The sequence below is a fragment of the Bactrocera tryoni genome, chromosome 2 (genome assembly GCF_016617805.1).
Source record: "Bactrocera tryoni isolate S06 chromosome 2, CSIRO_BtryS06_freeze2, whole genome shotgun sequence".
Classification (NCBI taxonomy): Eukaryota; Metazoa; Arthropoda; class Insecta; order Diptera; family Tephritidae; genus Bactrocera; species Bactrocera tryoni.
The window spans coordinates 78,402,035-78,420,299 of NC_052500.1; the positions used below are offsets into that span (position 1 = coordinate 78,402,035).

At 34.7% G+C, this 18,265-nt stretch overlaps 2 protein-coding genes across 2 annotated transcripts in view; one reads left to right on the forward strand and one right to left on the reverse strand.

The window, feature by feature from the left end:
* The window catches only part of LOC120768553, a 352,878-nt gene that overhangs the window by 180,250 nt on the left and 154,363 nt on the right, over positions 1-18,265 (reverse strand). The window lies entirely within an intron of this gene.
* LOC120768554 overlaps positions 6,353-18,265 on the forward strand; it is a 118,759-nt gene continuing 106,846 nt past the window's right edge. The window contains exons 1-2 of the mRNA XM_040095298.1: positions 6,353-6,634; positions 15,495-15,767. Coding sequence (XP_039951232.1) covers positions 15,701-15,767 — 67 coding nt within the window. The 5' untranslated portion in view covers positions 6,353-6,634; positions 15,495-15,700. The remainder of the gene's footprint in view (positions 6,635-15,494; positions 15,768-18,265) is intronic.

An 18,265-nucleotide genomic window follows, 5' to 3' on the forward strand; every position in this document is an offset into this window, starting at 1 on the left:
TCCATTTCGCGTATGCATAATAGTCACCACACATTTAGGGCATTCCTTCTAAATATAGCTAGAATGTGAGATTGCTACTTGTATGGTGTGAAATTGAAAGTGGTCTAGACTTCTATGGACAGCATTCGATTGTGTTTGCTTTACTACCGTAAACATATTTTACAGACGTTGATCTCAATATGATTTATTGAAATCTTTGATTATAGCTAATAAAGAAGAAGAAGCTGGACTGTTGTAAATATTCTACTGAAAATCATATGTGAAGCTTTCTCAAAATGACTTAAGGTCTTACAGGAATGACGACAATGTATGTTAAGTCTACACTGTCCACTTCTCAACAAACTTCTCTGTATTACAAGGTGCTTTCCAAAGTAAACATTGGACTTTTTTAATCTAGCGCCCCTGGTGGCGCCATCTATGTATATGTCGACTGGTGCATTAGAATCTGCTATCTTTATCAACTGTCCAGTGAGACATGACATTCATGACATTTCATTAATTGGAAGTGAAGTTATTGCGTTTTAAGTGTCAGTATGTTTGTGTTATCGGTGCGAAAAAGAGCTCCGAACAAAGAGCCAACATTAAATTTTGTTTTTAAATTAGTAAAACTTTTACCGAAACGTTTCAATTGATGAAACAAGTTAATGGCGATGATTGCCTATCCCATAGTAGAGTGCACGAGTGGTTTCAACGTTTTCAAAGTGGTCGTGAGGACATAAATGACGATCAACATATGGGCCAATCAAAATCCGTGAACAACGAAATTCCACCGAAACTCTGCGTGAATTTATCAAAAATCAGCCGAAATCATCATTGAAAATCATGCAACTGCAATTGAGCATCTCTAAAACATCGATTTATCGCATTTTGACCGAACATTTGGGCTTACGAAAGGTGTGTGCACGGTTTGTTCCGCACAAATTGACTGACGACCAAAAATTGCTCAGAATCCAACATTCGAAGGACGATTATTTGTCGAAACTCACATTTTAACCATTAACCACTCCCCGTATTCACCTGATATGGCACCGTGCGACTTCTTCCTTTTCGGAGAAATGCATTTTCCCATGAAAATGAAGCGTTGTGCAGACGTAGGGGCTATTCAAAAGGCTTGCACCGGCATATTGGCGACCATACCGGCCAACGAGCTAAAACACTCGTTTGAAATGCTTTTGGACCATGCAAAAAGCTGTTTGAAGCAGAAGGAGACTATTTTGAATAAAATAAATTGATTTTGCCGAAAAAACTATTTGTTCTGTTTTTTTTATTTGAGTCCTTTTTACTTTTGAAAACACCTTGTATTATGCCTGCCGAATCAGTTAAGGCCATCTACGTAGCAATATGGTATGTAACTATGCGATGTAAACCAGAGCTTAAGATAATGATACTTCGACTCTGTATACGACTTTTCACTTTATTTCATCTTGATATGAAGATAGAATTTTGTTTCGCCCAGACGGGCAAGAATCTGCTGGTAAGGTGGAATATTTGAGGGTTCGCCAAGATTTAAATTCTTTTAAATGTATATTTTCTGCAACGCAAACGCAAAACTCGACTTTGCGAAGATGTTTTATAAGATCGTCATTCTTCAGCAGAGAATCCCAAGCTTTCGACTGTACTTCTGATAGAAAAAGGCTTAACAAAACTAATCCGTAGTAAATATTTATTATATTTTTATACCCTGAAGAGGGCATATTAAGTTTGCCACGAAGTTTGTAACACCCAGAAGGAATCGTCGGAGACCCTATAAAGTATATGTATAAATGATCAGTATGTCGAGCTGAGTCGATTAAGCTATGTCCGTCTGTCTGTCTGTCCGTCTGTCTGTATATATACGAACTAGTCTCTAAGTTTTTAAGATATCGTTTTGAAATTTTGTAAACGTCATTTTCTCTTCAAGAAGCTGCTCATTTGTGGGAACGGCCGATATCGGACCACTATAACATATAGCTGCCATACAAACTGAACGATCGGAATCAAATGCTTGAATGAAAAACTTTCAAATTTGACAAGATATATTCACGAACTTTGATATATGTTATTTTCTAAGGCAACAATGTAATCTCTAAAAAACTTGAAGAGAACGGATTACTATAGCATATACTATACTATACTACTAACAGAAATGCACCTGTGAAGGGTATTTAACTTCGGTGCAACCGAAGTTAACGTTTTTTCTTGTTTTAAAGAAGTTTTATAAAATAGAAGTTAGAGACCAAATATGGTTTTTACGTTCCATTAACTAAGTGTTGTTCTCTACGAAAGCTCACCGGCGGCTGAGGAAGCCTACTATATCCTTTTTGGCGAGTATATTGTATTACTTTTATTTGAGATTGTCCTTGCCATGAAGCAATTTTTTTTTTGTTACTTAAACCTACTTGCTAAACTCGTTCGATACACCACTTTCACTACGTGAGAATACAGCAGTAACCAAAGAACTACGGGTGAACAGCTTCTTTCATATTAAATGAAAATATTCTGTTCGAAAGGCAAATCAGCCTTTGTATAATACTATTTTTAGAAAAATAGAAAAAGGTTTTTATGAAACTACCAATGCAATCGGGAGTAAGAAGAAGCTTATGCTCGGTTGACGACTGCCAGTTAGACGAGAATTTATATATAGCGGCAGAGCTTGGTGGAAAATGCGGTTTAGCACGCATCGACGTCATGATCACACTTTTCATTAGGGAAGGACGGATTAGAGTAAACATAGGAAACTTTGGCTGGTAGTATGGCAAGGAGAGTTTTACTGCGATGGAACGATCTACCAATACAAAACTGCAAAAATCATGTGCAAAGCGGTAAATAAAAAGAAGATAGAAGCGACTGTTGAAACATGTTTGGAACATTTTCTGGTCACAGGCCGCCAGCGGCGAACGGTTGAAGAAACTAGTACACAACAGAGAGAGCCTTCGAAACAAAAAAAAAACTAAGTAACACAACTAATATCGGTAACAACAACTAATAATATATAAAATACAGCATATAAAATCACATTACTTCTCAACCATTATTTACGCGTTTATGCACATTACACAGTTTCCGTACGATCTTCGAGTGCATTTTCTTCTGCTTCAACACTTTGCTATTTCAGCGAAAGCCACAGTGCTGGAACATACACTTAGTGGAGCATCTTAATTTCATTTTTCTTTTTTATTTACTTCCATGTTCGCTATTTTGTTTCATTTTACTCAATTTTTATTATTTTTTGTTGCCATCTGACAACATTGTGATAATTAATGACGCTAATTGGAGCGCTGTGCAACCGCCGGAGTATTGTCGATGTTGCTGCTATTGTTGTCGCTGTTCAAGCAGCTAGTGATTATGATAGTTGTGGTGAATGTCGGCAGAATGAACAGCAAATTCACACCCACATACGAACTCATATATGTGTGGCAGTGGATTGTGGTAGCATGTTGTGTGTTGCATATACTACAAGCCAAATGATGGCACGTGAACTAATGAAGGAAGCTAAGCGCGCACGGTTGGCGGTGGTTTTGTCGTTGTGTTGGTATATTGGCTGGCGGCAATCGCACAGCGGTGATAATGAAAAGGCGGACCAACAACCGCTGCGTGTGGTCAGAATGAACTGAGGCAATAGCAGTAAAATTATATCAGTTTGTTGGAGCGTTGCGAGTACCTATTGCTGTTTTGACTAGCAAATCGGTGGGATTTAACTTGAAAGTGAGGTGTGGTTGGTCAGGCAATAAAAATAAATAAATTAGATGTGAAAACAGGGGAATAAAATTAAAGTAGGGGGAGTGTTAGATACAAGGGAAAGAGACGGGACTGGATCGGCCAAAATAACTTAGACGGCAAAGCTGCCAAGATTGATTGATAAACCACTATCTTAGGTATATTATGCCTAAGCTCCCAAAATAGTGACATATGCAGACGAAAATTGGGCAACTTAAGCAAGTCTAGGGATGAATCTATAGAAAAGTGAACTGGTTGTGCCTACTAGAAAATACAAAATCCTTCATTGGAAGTCTGATTTAATTAAAGATAGCGGTAGAAGCATATTGTGGAAAGAGTAAAAAAGACCAGCAATGCCTTATGTAATTAGATGGTCGGCACAACCTGAAAGTTGTCTCCTTCCATGCACAGTAGCAGTGCGATCGTTAGACCAATTCTGCTGTACGGTGCAATAGTATGATGTAGAGGCTTACGAAAATAAGCTTAACGAAAGCCAATGGAAAGGTTCAAAGGTTGCGCTGTGCATAACGGTAGCTCTAAGAACCACTCCAATGACGGCTCATGAACTTGTACTAAACCTGCCACCTATAGGCTTCTTCGCCGAATACTGCGCCACAAATCGGCGACTAGCTACAGGAGAATTTACTTATAGGATCTTCAGTGCAAATAGGTAGCTTTGTGGACGCGCACCGACTACTTGATCCTAATTTTTATCTAGGCAAGGAAGGACCAGGATTGAAATACGATGGAACGATCTACTGCATTGCAAAACTGCAAAAATCAAGCGCAAAGCGGTTAATCAACAGAAGATAGAAGGGACTGTTCTATCATGTTTAGAACATATCCTGGTCACGGACTGCCAGCTGCGAAGGCCTTCAGACAGGTGTACATAGATCAAGTAGACTGTAAGAAATGTCAAGATCAAGAACCAGGAAAACAACGGATCATATCTCATGTTCCGCGTTAGCAATACGTCAATTAGTGGCATTCTGACTTACTTGAATGCTGTGAACCCTTTTTTAAGGCCTACCGTCAACAAGCTGATTGGACCTTATCAGTTTGGCTTTAGGCCTGGAAAATCAACATGACCAGGTATTCACCATACCAAATCTTGGAAAAGACTCGTGAAAAGATGATCGACGCACAGCACCTCTTTGTCGATTCCAAAGCTGCCTTTGACAGCGCGAAAAGGAACTGCCTATATATTGCTATGTCTGAATTTGGAATCCCCGAAGAACTGATATGGCTGTGTATGACGTTAAGCAATATCGAAAGCTCCGTCAGGATCGGGAATGACCTCCCCGAGCTGTTTCACATCAAACGATGTTTCAGACAAGGCGACTCTACTCTTGGAGAAAATAAACTAAATAGAGAAAGTACTATCTTCAATAAGAAGGTATAGCTGCTGGCGTCCACCGATGATATTGATATCAACAACCGCGCCGTTAGTTCTGCTTTCTACACATTAAATAAGGAAGAGAGGAGTATGGGTCTGATAGTGAACGAGAGCAAGGCGTAATATCTCCTGTCAACTAACAAACAGGCGTCGTACTCGCGACTTGTTTCTGAACCACAACGCCAGCCTCGAAATCCAACGCAGAATAACTCTTGGCATTTGGTGTTTCTTCGGATTGAGCAGGCAATTGAAAAGTAAAGTCCTCTCTCGACGAACAAAAATCAAACACACTCAAGTTACTCATTATTCCCGTCCTGTTATATAGTGCAGAGATGTGGATGATGACCACATCTGATCAGTCGGATGCGAGTTTTCGAGAGAAAGGTTCTGCGGAAGGCTAAGTCATGTCATCCGAATGGACGAAAAAACTCCAGCTATAAAAGTATTCGACGAATACCCGCCGGAGGAAGCAGGGGAAGAGTAAGATCTCCACCCCGTTAGAGAGATCAGGTAGAGAAGGACTTGGCTGCATTTGCTATCTCAAACTGGCGCTTGGCTATAACCGCGTAAGCGGTAAAGAAGCTGAAGAATATGGAGGAAGTTGGATAAATTATGACCTTAGAAATAAATATTTCGTATATATATAATATTTAATATTATATATAATATTTGGTATATAATTATCATATAATTTACAAGTTAGCAAATTGGTTTTAAATCAGTTATTTTATAATGACCTGCAACAATGTTAAATGTATAGTATTACGATGTTCTCGTTCCCCTCTCATTTCTCCATTCCTCCATTCAATTTCCAACATTTTAATTATGCACGCTGCTCTCTTTAGCCACAATGTGGTGCAAGTTGAAGTACGAAACGCTTCGTGCCACAATTTTCATACTTTTATTAGCGCATTTCGCAAGAGCTTACAAGTTTTCACATAAATATATTAATTAGGCTTATTAGAGCCGCAGAAAAGAACCGAAACGTGCTTACACTATTTGCTGCGGAATTATTGGTGCATGTTGAGGCAGTAGGGAAGTATAAAAAAATATATATAAATATTATAACTTAAGTCAGTTTTTTCTAGTTTTCAGTGCAGCTCTATTTGTCTTCTTCTTCGCCTGCCTTTTGAGTATATTTTATTTTTAATTTCTTGTTTGGCATTAGTGAGGAATGCATCGCTTGAGCAGTGCTTGAATTTTCGGCTGCTGCAGCCGCAACCAGTTCTGTTTCCGATTTCATTGTGAAAATATCCGTTGCTGTGAATTGCGAAAAGTTCAGATTTCGAGTGCAAGAAACAAATGAAAATAATAATTTCTTTGTTTTTCGACGGAGTACTGCTAACTTCCATTGCAACATGAGCTTTCACTCTGTTTATTGAGAATGCAGCATAAATTGTGGCAATAGAAACAGGAAGTTTTCTGTGGTGCAAGTGCGAAAATGAAAGTTCTAACAAAAACAAAAGTGCTGCAGAAACAACAAAAACATAATATGATTTAAGCAAGAAAACGAAGTACGTTGTGGTGTTTTGTAATTGAAAAGTAAGTGGATCAAATGTTGATGCAGGCGCCTGAGGGTAATTAGTTTTGAGAGCAATTATTAATAATAGTAATTTTTTGTATAAAAAGAGCATGGTGGAATATTTAGTTATATAACTTATTAATTAAAATGTATTTTTTGAGGTACTGTCAGTTTAATATGCAATCGAATTTTCCAATGAGGATTCATCAGGTTCTTAACCTAGCTTGCAAATAACTCTATGCTGACAGATATTATTTTTTAAATAAAATATTTTTATAAGTGATATCAAAATTACAAAAATTTTTTTTTTTTGAAATTATTTGTGGCTCAATTAAGGGGTTAAGGGTAGTCAGAGGCACGAAAAAATTAGAATTTTCAGTATTTTTTTTTTGCATTAAATCGTGTTATTTTACTAAAGTAGTAATATGGCATTGTTATATGTAGATTGTGTTGATTTGAAGTCACGAAAATTTCGAAAACAAAAAATTTAATTTCCAAAGTTATAGTTGTTTATGTTCAAAAGAACGTCCTTGCGGTGACAACAACAACTCCTTGGAGATTCATCTAAAAGCAATCCGACAAAAAAAAAATAGTTTTAAAAATAGATAAACTCGGGCCTGACCGACGGATTTTTTTTTTTCAGAAATTAACAAAATGGCGGCCTCAGGAAATTTTTGTCTAAGTTTTTGAGAAAAAATCAACAGTTAATTGGTCTTAAAAAATCGAAATTTTTGAAAGAAAATCCTTCGATCAGGCACGAGTTTATAATGTATTCTAAAAGCTGCATAAATTTCATTAAAATCTACTGAGCGGTTTTCGAGTTACAGTTGTCACCAGTTCAAAAAACATAGTTTTGAGTTTGAGAAAAACGCATTTAAAGTTTCACACTAGCGCTTTGAAGTGCGCGAGCTCTCTTTGTTTGTCGGATAACTCAAAAACTAATTATCGGAATATGAAATTTTCAGAGAATGTTTTTAAGATATTACACAAATTATTACTAACGAAAATGCAAAAAATTTTTATTTTTTGAAAATTCTGACCGACTACCTAACCCCTTAAGACTTCAATGAAATAATCGGTTAGGTCGACCACACTTAAGCCACTTAAAGTACTTAGTATGGAATTTTAAATTAAGATATTTATAAAAATTTAAAAAAATATATATAAATCACAAAATAAAAAATAATTTAAATAAAAAATCAACCAAAATAAATTAACAAAAACATATTTTCAATAAAAAAAAATTATCAATAAAATAAAAAAATTAATTCGAAAAAATAAAATGTCATAATTACAAACTCTGCGAAAAAAACACTTTTCATTTTCTATTTTTTTATTTAAAATTATTTCACAAAAACTTTAAATAGCTCTAATTATTACACTCAAAAATATCTTTAAAAAAGTCACCAGGATTAAGCTACTTAAAATGGTACGCGAATTTCAGTGGAGATACTTATCAAAATTTATAAAAAAAGACAAAAATAACAAAAAATAGGTAAATAAAAACAAGTAAGGGGGAGCTTAGTTAGAGTGAAACCGAATATTTTATACTCCTGCAACTTGCAGGAATCAACGCCAGGGAAACGACACGAAAACGATCGAAATTCAAGCAATTTTGTATATACATATATGTAATATGTGTAACTCATACACTGACAGACACATAGGTTTGCTAGAGAAACAAAAATCGAAAATCAACCGGATTTTATATATTATTTATTATCATTCCACATGCTAAAAACTTGTACCCTGGGTTTCTTTAACCCATTTATTGGTCGATTTTTCGGATCAGCAAAATCATCGATTCGAAAATGAATGAAATATGTCGTGAAATCAATAACTGTGTTCGATTTTGCATCTTTGTGATCTTGATAAAAATATTTATGTCACTAATTTATACATTTTTTTTAAATTTTATCAAATTGTCGGAATACCTTTTTTCCACATTTATTAAAACTCTGAAAAAATAAATAAAAAAAAATTTTGAAAACAATAAAGCTTTTGATATATTCTAATGTTTGTCGCATATTTTACACAAAATGTATTTTTTATCATACCGGTTGTAATATAGAATGATAAGGAATGTGCAAAATTAACTGATTAATAAATTGACCACCAGCCAAACACGATGCGACCAATTTTTCCACTTCATTACAAGTATTTTTGTTCCGTGTGAACTTCAATGTTCAAAATGAATGATGGCCACTAGATTACTTTCAATTTAACAGAAAACTTCTTTGCTGACTTTATTGATTACTGAGTTCTTGTTTAACCGAATAATCGCAGAAAGTATCACAAACAAAAACATACAGGACCGGAACTTTCAGTGCATACAGTTTTTTGTGATTACGTATTAGAAAATGAAAAGAAAAACGACTGAATACTAGTTTCCACGTCATGCTAAATTCAATAGCTTTATTTCTAGATATTTCTGGAATGGAATTATCCAGAAGCTTCTTTGGTCACGAATTGTTGTTCATGAGCCCTAACAGGTCTTTCAGTGTGATTTACAAGTATGCCTCCCTGCTGAGCGTTAGTAGATAATGTATTCCGTTCTTGAGTAAAGTAAAAGCGAAACTTAAGGACGACTCATCATCTAAGAAGAACGAACGCGGCTGATTAGACTAGACATTGCATCGAATCATTGAACCACTGCATCGTGTCAAAAGATGGAAAGAGGGCAAGTACACATCGTAAAAGTATACAATAATCGAATGGGCGACGTTGATCTTTTCGATAATGCCATGAACTATTATGGAATTCGTGTTCGAGGCCAATAGTGGTATTGTCCCCTAATAACAAATGGATGGGATGACGGAATGGTGAACGCTTGGAAAATTCATTATGCTCTCGTCAAATATGAAAAGGGAAGATCATGCACCACCGAAAGATGTATGACACAAAAAAAAAACAGAATCATTGGATCAACTACAGTTTGTTTGCTTCGCATACCGTCGATTTCGACTTCGGAGACATTGACTCTACAGTCAACAGCTTGTCGAAAATCCAAAGCCGCCGCTCTGAAGAGTGTTCGTAAAAACAAAATTGGACATGGCATTGACAAATAGATATGTCTCGTCCTTGTCACAAACATTCGTCATATAAATTCAACCTATTCCACGAAATATGAAATTAAGATATTGAGCTTTCATAAAAATTTTATCAAAACTCACTTTTGACATGTATCCTTTTTTATTTTGTATGTAATGTAATGTGAAATTGAAACAACGAACGAAATAAACGTATTGAATGATAAACTCTCATAAAAAGTATCGTTTTTGGCTATCACCTATAGATACTGGGGTCCACATATTCGGTATCTAGGAGTTTGAACGGTTTTAGTTGGCTTTCTTGGATGGACGGCAGGACGGACAGACAGTCACCTGGATTTCAACTCGTCTTCTCATCCTGATCATTTACATACACATATATACTCATATATCTATCTCGGTTGGGTTTAGGTGTTACGTACAATCGTTAGGTGAACGAAACTATTATACTCTGCAGCAACATGTTGCAAGCGTATAAATATATCAATATAAATAGAGATTAGTGAAAATATTTCACACTTGTGGCATTTCATATGCATAAATATGTTTGAAGGTCAAGCGGCAATCGAAAATTTTAATTCATAATCAATTATTTATGGCATTTATTTTGCCATTTTGCTATATAAATTATTTTAACATTGCATTGTATATACATATTCGTTGAATTTTTCATAAATATCCATGCTTTCAAACCAGTCATATATTTTTGTATTTTTATTTTATTTGTTTTTTTTTTTGCATTGTTTAGCAGCTGCAAAAATCTGACCTTCAATTCATTAAGCCCTTTTTAATTGTAATTAAATGTTAATTAGCCAGCTGTTGTCTAAAGTATTTGGGTCAAGCGGAAATTAGTTGCCTGTTCAACTAATGGGGAAGTTTTGTATGCACGGCAAATAGAGCGAACAATTAAAAAAGCGCAGTTGTGGTGGAATTTTTAATTTATTTAAATATATGTATGGGTGAAAGTTTTTAGGAATCTCTAAAATATGTGCGCTATTTTTTATTTATTTCTCAGGATTAAGTATAATTAATATGTTGTACTTGAATTAAGCTTATTTTTATTTTTTTTTTGGACAAATAAAAAGCGATGCAAATTCATGCGGAATTTTTAAACAAATTTAAATTCTAGTTATAAAATAGGTATAAAAATGTTTTAGCTTTAAATGATACCAACAATGAGTAAATTTAATTGTGACGTGTTTATATTTTTAGGTTTAAAGTTTTACATTTTAGGTTAAAAGTTGTGAGTTTTAAGTTGTAAATTGCGTGATGTATATTACTATTGTCAGCTGTAAGTTGTTGGTTTCAATTTTACCTAGATGGAGTAACTTTAATTTTGAAGTTTTTAAATTTTAAGTTGTTAAATTGAAAGTTATAAATTGTAAGTTTTAAGATACAAATTGTAGATTCTATGTTGTAAACCTTAAGTTGTAAATATTTAGTTCTGAGTTGTACGTTTTAATAGTGAGTTTTGAGTTGTAAGTTTTATATAATTGTAAGTTGAATGTTTAAATTGTGATTTTTAATTTTTTAAGTTTTGAGTTTTAAATTTTAGTTTTAAAAGTTTTGAATATACAATTCTAAGTTTTAATTTTAATTTGTAGGTCGCTAGTTGTAAGCTGTAAGTTTTAAAATTTTAAGCGTTAAATTATTTTGAAAATAATTGTAAGTTGTAATTTTTAGGTTGTAACTTTTTAAGGTTAAATTTTAACTTTGCAACTTTTGAATTTAAAGTTGTTAGTCGTAATTTGTAAACTGTAAGTTGGAAGCTATTAGGTGTAAGTTGTAAGTTTTAAATTTTTGATTTAAAAGTTTTTAATATAAAGTTATAAGTTATAATTTTTAGATTGTAAGTTGTAGATTATAAGTTGCAAATATTAATTTTAAAAGCTTTAAAGCTATTTAAAGTTGTAAGTCGTAATTTGTAGGTTGTAAGTTATAAACTTGTTAGTTGTAATTTGAAGTTGTAAGTTATAAGTTCTAGATCTTAAATTTTAGTTTTAAATGTTTTAAGTTTAAAGTTGTAAGTTGTAATTTGTAAAATATGAAGTTGTTAGTTGTAATTTTAAGTTGTGAGTTACAAGTTGTAAATTATAAATTGCAAATTTTAATTTTAAAAGTTTTGAATTCAAAGTTGTAAGTCGTAATTTGTAGGTTGTAAGTTATAAAGTTGTTCGTTGTAATTTTAAGTTGTAAGTTTTAAATTTTTGTTTTTAAAGTATTTTGATTAAAGTTGTAAGTTGTAAAATATAAAGTTTTCAGTTGTAATTTTAAGTTGTAAGTTATAAGTTGTAAATCTTAAATTTTAATTTTGGAAGTTTTGAATTTGAAGTTGTAAGTTATAATTTGTAAGTTGTAAGCTTCAAGTTTCGGTCATCAGCTTTCACCTTTAAAGATATCAGCTTTCAATCTTGCTCCATACTTTTAAATGAACTAATTTTTCAAACCAACTTTAATTTATCACGCTGCGGTATTAGCAAGGTAAGTTTCAGCTAAAGAAACTCAACTACGACTACCGCAACTGTAACTTAAAGTATGTGCCAGCCACCGCGCACATTCATCACAATACAAAAAGTTTTCTCAGACCAAATAAAAAGCGAAAAAACAATAGGAAAGAAGCTGTTAACCACCACAAGTTGCACGCATACCTTGCTTTGCCGCATGCAACAACTTGTGCAACGAATTAGCCAAATAAGATATTCCTACAACTTTGCCATTAGAGCTTTTGCATATGCCGCGTGGAAGATGCAACAAATTCTCACTTGAACCACATATTCTTCACTCGGTCGAACTTTCACTTCCAGCCATTTATCTAAGCACAAAACACGCAAACAAGCAACCACACTTGTCCAACAGCACCGCAGCCAACAACAACAAGCACACTTCCGACACATAGCACCGCTGCCCGGCGCTGGTCTGTTTCACTTTCAGTTATTCTCTAAACCTTTTCGGGTTTCCGGTCGCTCTGCTTATCTGTCTTATAAAAATTGTGTTACAACTATTTTCACATGCTCTCTCCTCAATGTCCCATTGTGCCACAAAATGTTGCTTATTTGTCTAACTGCCTGCGAAATGCATCCGGTAGAAATTCCAAGTATTTGCACATCCTCGCAGATTTGTTGACGCACTGACAGACAGACGAGCAAAGTTGCAACAAAAGTGCATATAACGGTAACAGCTGTAACGGCAACTGCACAAGCGCAAGTCAAATGCTTAGCGTGCTATGAAATGGCAGTAAATTTGAGCGACGGATTGTTGCAAGGAATTTACGTCGCTTGCCCCAACGGATGTGCTGCTGATCCTAGCCGTATATATGTATACAAAAGTACGCATGTCTGTCAGTGGGACAAACTTTGACTCGACGTCATTCGCCTAATGAGGTTTACCCGAAAAGTTAACACTTTGGTTTCGCCCAGCACCATTGCAGTGTTGCAGTGCGGATGCGCGCTCCCACTGTGGCTAGAAGAAGTCGCATGTGTATTATATGTATGAAGGAATAAATACACGAATGCATGACCGCAAAAGTTTGCAACATTTGTTTCGTTTTACGACATTTTTACGAATATGGCGGAAGAAAATTTGCAAGTGCGCCTTAAAGTATGCAAAGCGCTGCAAAGTTTGCGCGAATTTGTTTTGTTTCTGCTGCCGATTTGCATATATAGAGTTTTATTTGGCTTCGATTGCGCTTTTAGCATTGCACTTTATTCGTTATTTTGTTAAACAGAAACAGAACAGAAGTTGGTAATAGGCGGCTCAGTGGGTGCAATATCTAAGCACAAAACACGCAAACAAGCAACCACACTTGTCCAACAGCACCGCAGCCAACAACAACAAGCACACTTCTGACACACAGCAACGCTGCCCGGCGCTGGTCTGTTTCACTTTCAGTTGTTCTCTAAACCATTTCGGGTTTCCGGTCGCTCTGCTTATCTGTCTTATAAAAATTGTGTTACAACTATTTTCACATGCACTCTCCTCACTGTCCCATTGTGCCACAAAATGTTGCTTATTTGTCTAACTGCCTGCGAAATGCATCCGGTAGAAATTCCTCGCAGATTTGTTGACGCACTGACAGACAGACGAGCAAAGTTGCAACAAAAGTGCATATAACGGTAACAGCTGTAACGGCAACTGCACAAGCGCAAGTCAAATGCTTAGCGTGCTATGAAATGGCAGTAAAGTTGAGCGACGGATTGTTGCAAGGAATTTACGCCGCTTGCCCCAACAGATGTGCTGCTGATCCTAGCCGTACATATGTATGTATACAGAAGTACGCATGTCTGTCAGTGGGACAAACTTTGACTCGACGTCATTCGCCTAATGAGGTTTACCCGAAAAGTTAACACTTTGGTTTCGCCCAGCACCATTGCAGTGTTGCAGTGCGGATGCGCGCTCCCACTGTGGCTAGAAGAAGTCGCATGTGTATTATATATATGAAGGAACGAATGCATGACCGCAAAAGTTTGCAACATTTGTTTCGTTTTACGACATTTTTACGAATATGGCGGAAGAAAATTTGCAAATGCGCCTTAAAGTATGCAAAGCGCTGCAAAGTTTGAGCGAATTTGTTTTGTTTCTGCTGCCGATTTGCATATATATAGTTTTATTTGGCTTCGATTGCGCTTTTAGCATTGCACTTTATTCGTTATTTTGTTGTTGGCAAACAGAAGTTGGTAATAGGCGGCTCAGTGGGTGCAATATCAATTGTCTAATATATGTACATGACTTTCTTTACTTCGAAATTGTATTTGGTAAATGTGTATACATATGTATAAATGCATTTTCGTAGTTTCGTGTATTTCTTTATATGCTAATTTTCTTTAGACTTTTTTTGGCGTCTGAAGCAAATTGGGTCAAAATATTGTATTATAATTAAGTTTTATGTTTTAAGTTGTAATATGTACTATGTTGTAAGTTGTGAGTAGAAAGTTGTAAGTTGTAGGTTGTGAGTTGTAAGTTGTAATTTGTAAGTAATGCGTTGGGAGTTGTAAGTTGTAAGTTATAAATTGTAAGTTTAAAATTTTAATTTTTAATGTTTTGAATTTAAAAATGTAGGTTGTAAAATATAAAGTTGTAAGCCTTAAATTTTAAATTCAAAAGTAAGTTGTAAACTATAAAGTTGTTAGATGTAATTTTTAAGTTGTAAATTATAAGTCTTAAATTTTCATTTTAAAAGTTTTGAAATTGGCGTTGTAAGTAGTAAGTAGTAAAGTATAAATTGTAAGTTGTGAGTTGTAAGTTGTAAGTTTTAAGTTTTAAATTGTGATCTGTAAATTGAAAGTTGTACTTTTTCGGTTATAAGTTGCAAGTTGTAAGTTGTATGTTGTAAGTTGTATTCTGTAAGTTGTTGTAAATTTTATGTTTTAAGTTTTAAGTTTTAAGTTTTAGGTTTTAAGTTTTAAGTTTAAGTTTAAGTTTAAGTTTACGCCTAAGTTTAAGTTTAAGTTAAAGTTTAAGGTAAAAATTTTGAATTTTAAATTTAAGTTTAAGCTTAAGTTTAAGTTTAAATGTAAGTCTAAGTTTAAGTTTAATCTAAAGTTTAAGTTTAATTTAAATTTAAGTTTAAGTTTAAGTTTTAAGTTTAAATTTAAGTTTAAGTTCAAGGTTTAAATCCATAGACTGAAGTCTTAAGTGATCTCAAGTACTTACGTTATGCTAACACCTCTACTTACATATATGTACATACATACATACATATAGACACATACATATGTATCAAAAGTAGGGGTTGTAGAAAATTTAAAATTCAAATTAAATTTATATTGTTTTGTACAAAAACAGTGCCCCACTCTTACGCAAATAATTAATCACATTTTATCTTTCTTTCCAGCACTTCATCACAATTAATCCGCAAAGCGAATTTCTAAGCGAAACTTTTTCATCGCCTGTTGTTGTTTATGATATCAGCAGCTGAGATAATAGCAACTTCACTTGATCAACAGCCGGCAAGGAAGGAAGCAAACATATACTCAAATATAAACAAAAACATAGCAACAGCAACAAAAGCGCTAAGGAAATTTATTTATTTCATACCGAATGGGTGGCGGTGTTGTATTTCTAATTGTCGTGCCGACAGCGAATTTCGAACGAGAGCTCATTTATGGTAAGACAAAGTTGTATGCTTTTTCTCCAGCAAATTTTATAAATTTATGCAGAAAATACAAAAGTAAAATCACTCACACATACTCACATATACACACACATATACATATTTAATACAAGTACACGCAGCTGCCAGGCGTTTTGGCTGCAAATTGCGCTATTGCTTTTAGCTAACATTAAATTACCGTTTTTTATGCGCTGCTTGTGCCGTCAGCTCAACTTCACGCACACACACATATACACACGCACACATTCACTAATTATTGCGCACACACACGCACTCTTTGCGACGGGCGTTGCTTAGTTTGGCTCATCTAAACGGCACGACAGGCAAGTCAAGCCCGTGGCCCGTAGCATACATTTAGGGATTAACTTAATTAAATAACTGCAAGTGGCAATTTGTAATTTTAAGCACCAACGCTTTAGCCCAGCTTGAGTTTACAGCTTGTACATGTGTACCCAGGCACATATATGTGTGTGCGTGTTATGACTTAGGCACACATACATGTGCATGTACCCAAAAATGGTATATGCGCAATACATGAAAAAAGTTATTTATGGCTTATGCACGTGTGTGTGTGTGTGTGTAAGTTGTGTTTGCTGAACTTGACTCCGCTGCTCTGCGCTGCGCTTTGGATTAGTGCTTAAGCAAATATTTTCTCAGTTTATATTTCTTTGTCTGCGAATTAATTACTTTATTACATAATAAAAGTGCCGCCTATAAGTGTGCTATAAAATTCAGTAATACAAATATTTCAGTGTGCGTGCGTGCTCACATGAGTGCCATTTTGCCTGTAGCTACATGCCAGTAAGTGTGTGTGTGTGTTTGGTTATTGCTTAGTACATAAAATGAGTGTTTTATTGCGCAATTTTAATGCGTTGCAGTGTGCGATAATTTTTTATGTCAACTGTTTATTTATGAAACACTCGCGAAGCAAAGTGAAAAAATATTTACATTAAAGAAATTAATTATTCAAATATATTCAAAATGCATATACTCAAAAAAAAACTTTCTCGGCAAGGAAAATAAATATTGAATATTTAAGCAAGTATGGGCGAATAAATAATTTAGCAATATTTTGAAAAATTTAAGTATGAATATTATGAATAATAAGAAGTTTTAAAGGCAATTCTTAACAAATTTTTAATATTGATTTTTATGATTTTTGATAAACTTTTTTCGAATTAATAAAGGTAAAAACTTTTATGCACTATTGTAGGATCCTATAATCTTGCTATTCCCTTTTTTTGTTATGTTCAAACCATTTGGTGTTTTCAATTAAAGTACTTACCAAAGTTTGGTTAATTATGGGATCTAAGAGTTCTACATCGAGAACCTGTTCCTTACTCTACTTCCCCCTTCGAGAAGCGGCAAGCGTTGTAATGTGGCATTCCCGTTCTTAACGCATGTTCTCCAAAGGACCAAAGCCCCGTTATGGTAGCTGTAAGTCTGTCTATACCTTTCTGGATTTATGCAATAAGACAATTTGTCAAAATTTGACCATATCTGTTTTAATATCTTGCCATGTGATTAAAATTTCCATCTATTCTAAGCTATTTGTTACAATTATGTATGAAGCTCTTTTGATCGTTATTAGAGAACACGGTATTATCTCTGCCTTGGTTTCGTTTAGAGAAGCTTCTGACTTGGCCAACTCGTCTGTGAAAATGTAGGACACCACAGGCATTTTCTATGCCGATTACTTCCGCTTTGAAGATAGCTGAGTGTGGGCTGAGCTTGGTAGACGGAAAGATAGAGAGAAATCAGGATGCTCGTTCCATTTTGGTATGCTCCTTCCATACTGAACCTTTTCTTCACACACGTTTAGAGGGTATTTGGTTTTCTCACGGGTTTGTAACTAATGAAATCCAAACTTGGGAGGACATAATATGATTTATTAACATTAGTATTGAGCTACTTAAGAATTTCGCTATATCCATATCTAGTTCTGTTCCAGCCATCAATCTCCTTAATTTTTATAGTAGAAAATGTTTTAAACTTGCCTATAAAAACTTCTACTAGCAGTTGATTCAGGAGCATTTAGGCGCATTATTTTGAGATTATTTGTTCACCCCGGTAACCACTGAAAAGACTGCTATCTGTATTACATTTAATTTTCTGATATTATATTTTTTATACTTTTGCAACACGTTGCTACAGAATATAAAAGCTTTGTGCACCTAACGGTTGTATGTATCGAGCCACATCGCTCAAACCGTTCAAGCCATATAACACCAACAGTGTGAAAATGAATGAAATCGGATCATAAACCCGACATGAAATTTAACAAACATGTCAATACTTCCCTTAGCTCCTACAAACCTAAGACAGAGATTTTCGAACTTCTCGGTGACTACTCCGTATGATTGCTGATGGTCTGTGAGGATCCATGATGCAACTTTGTGACCATTTTATTAGTCTTTGGCCTTTCAATTGCTTAAACGAGTAGTATTGGAAAAAATCGATAATACGTGATCAATTCTATCGCCTTTACTTCT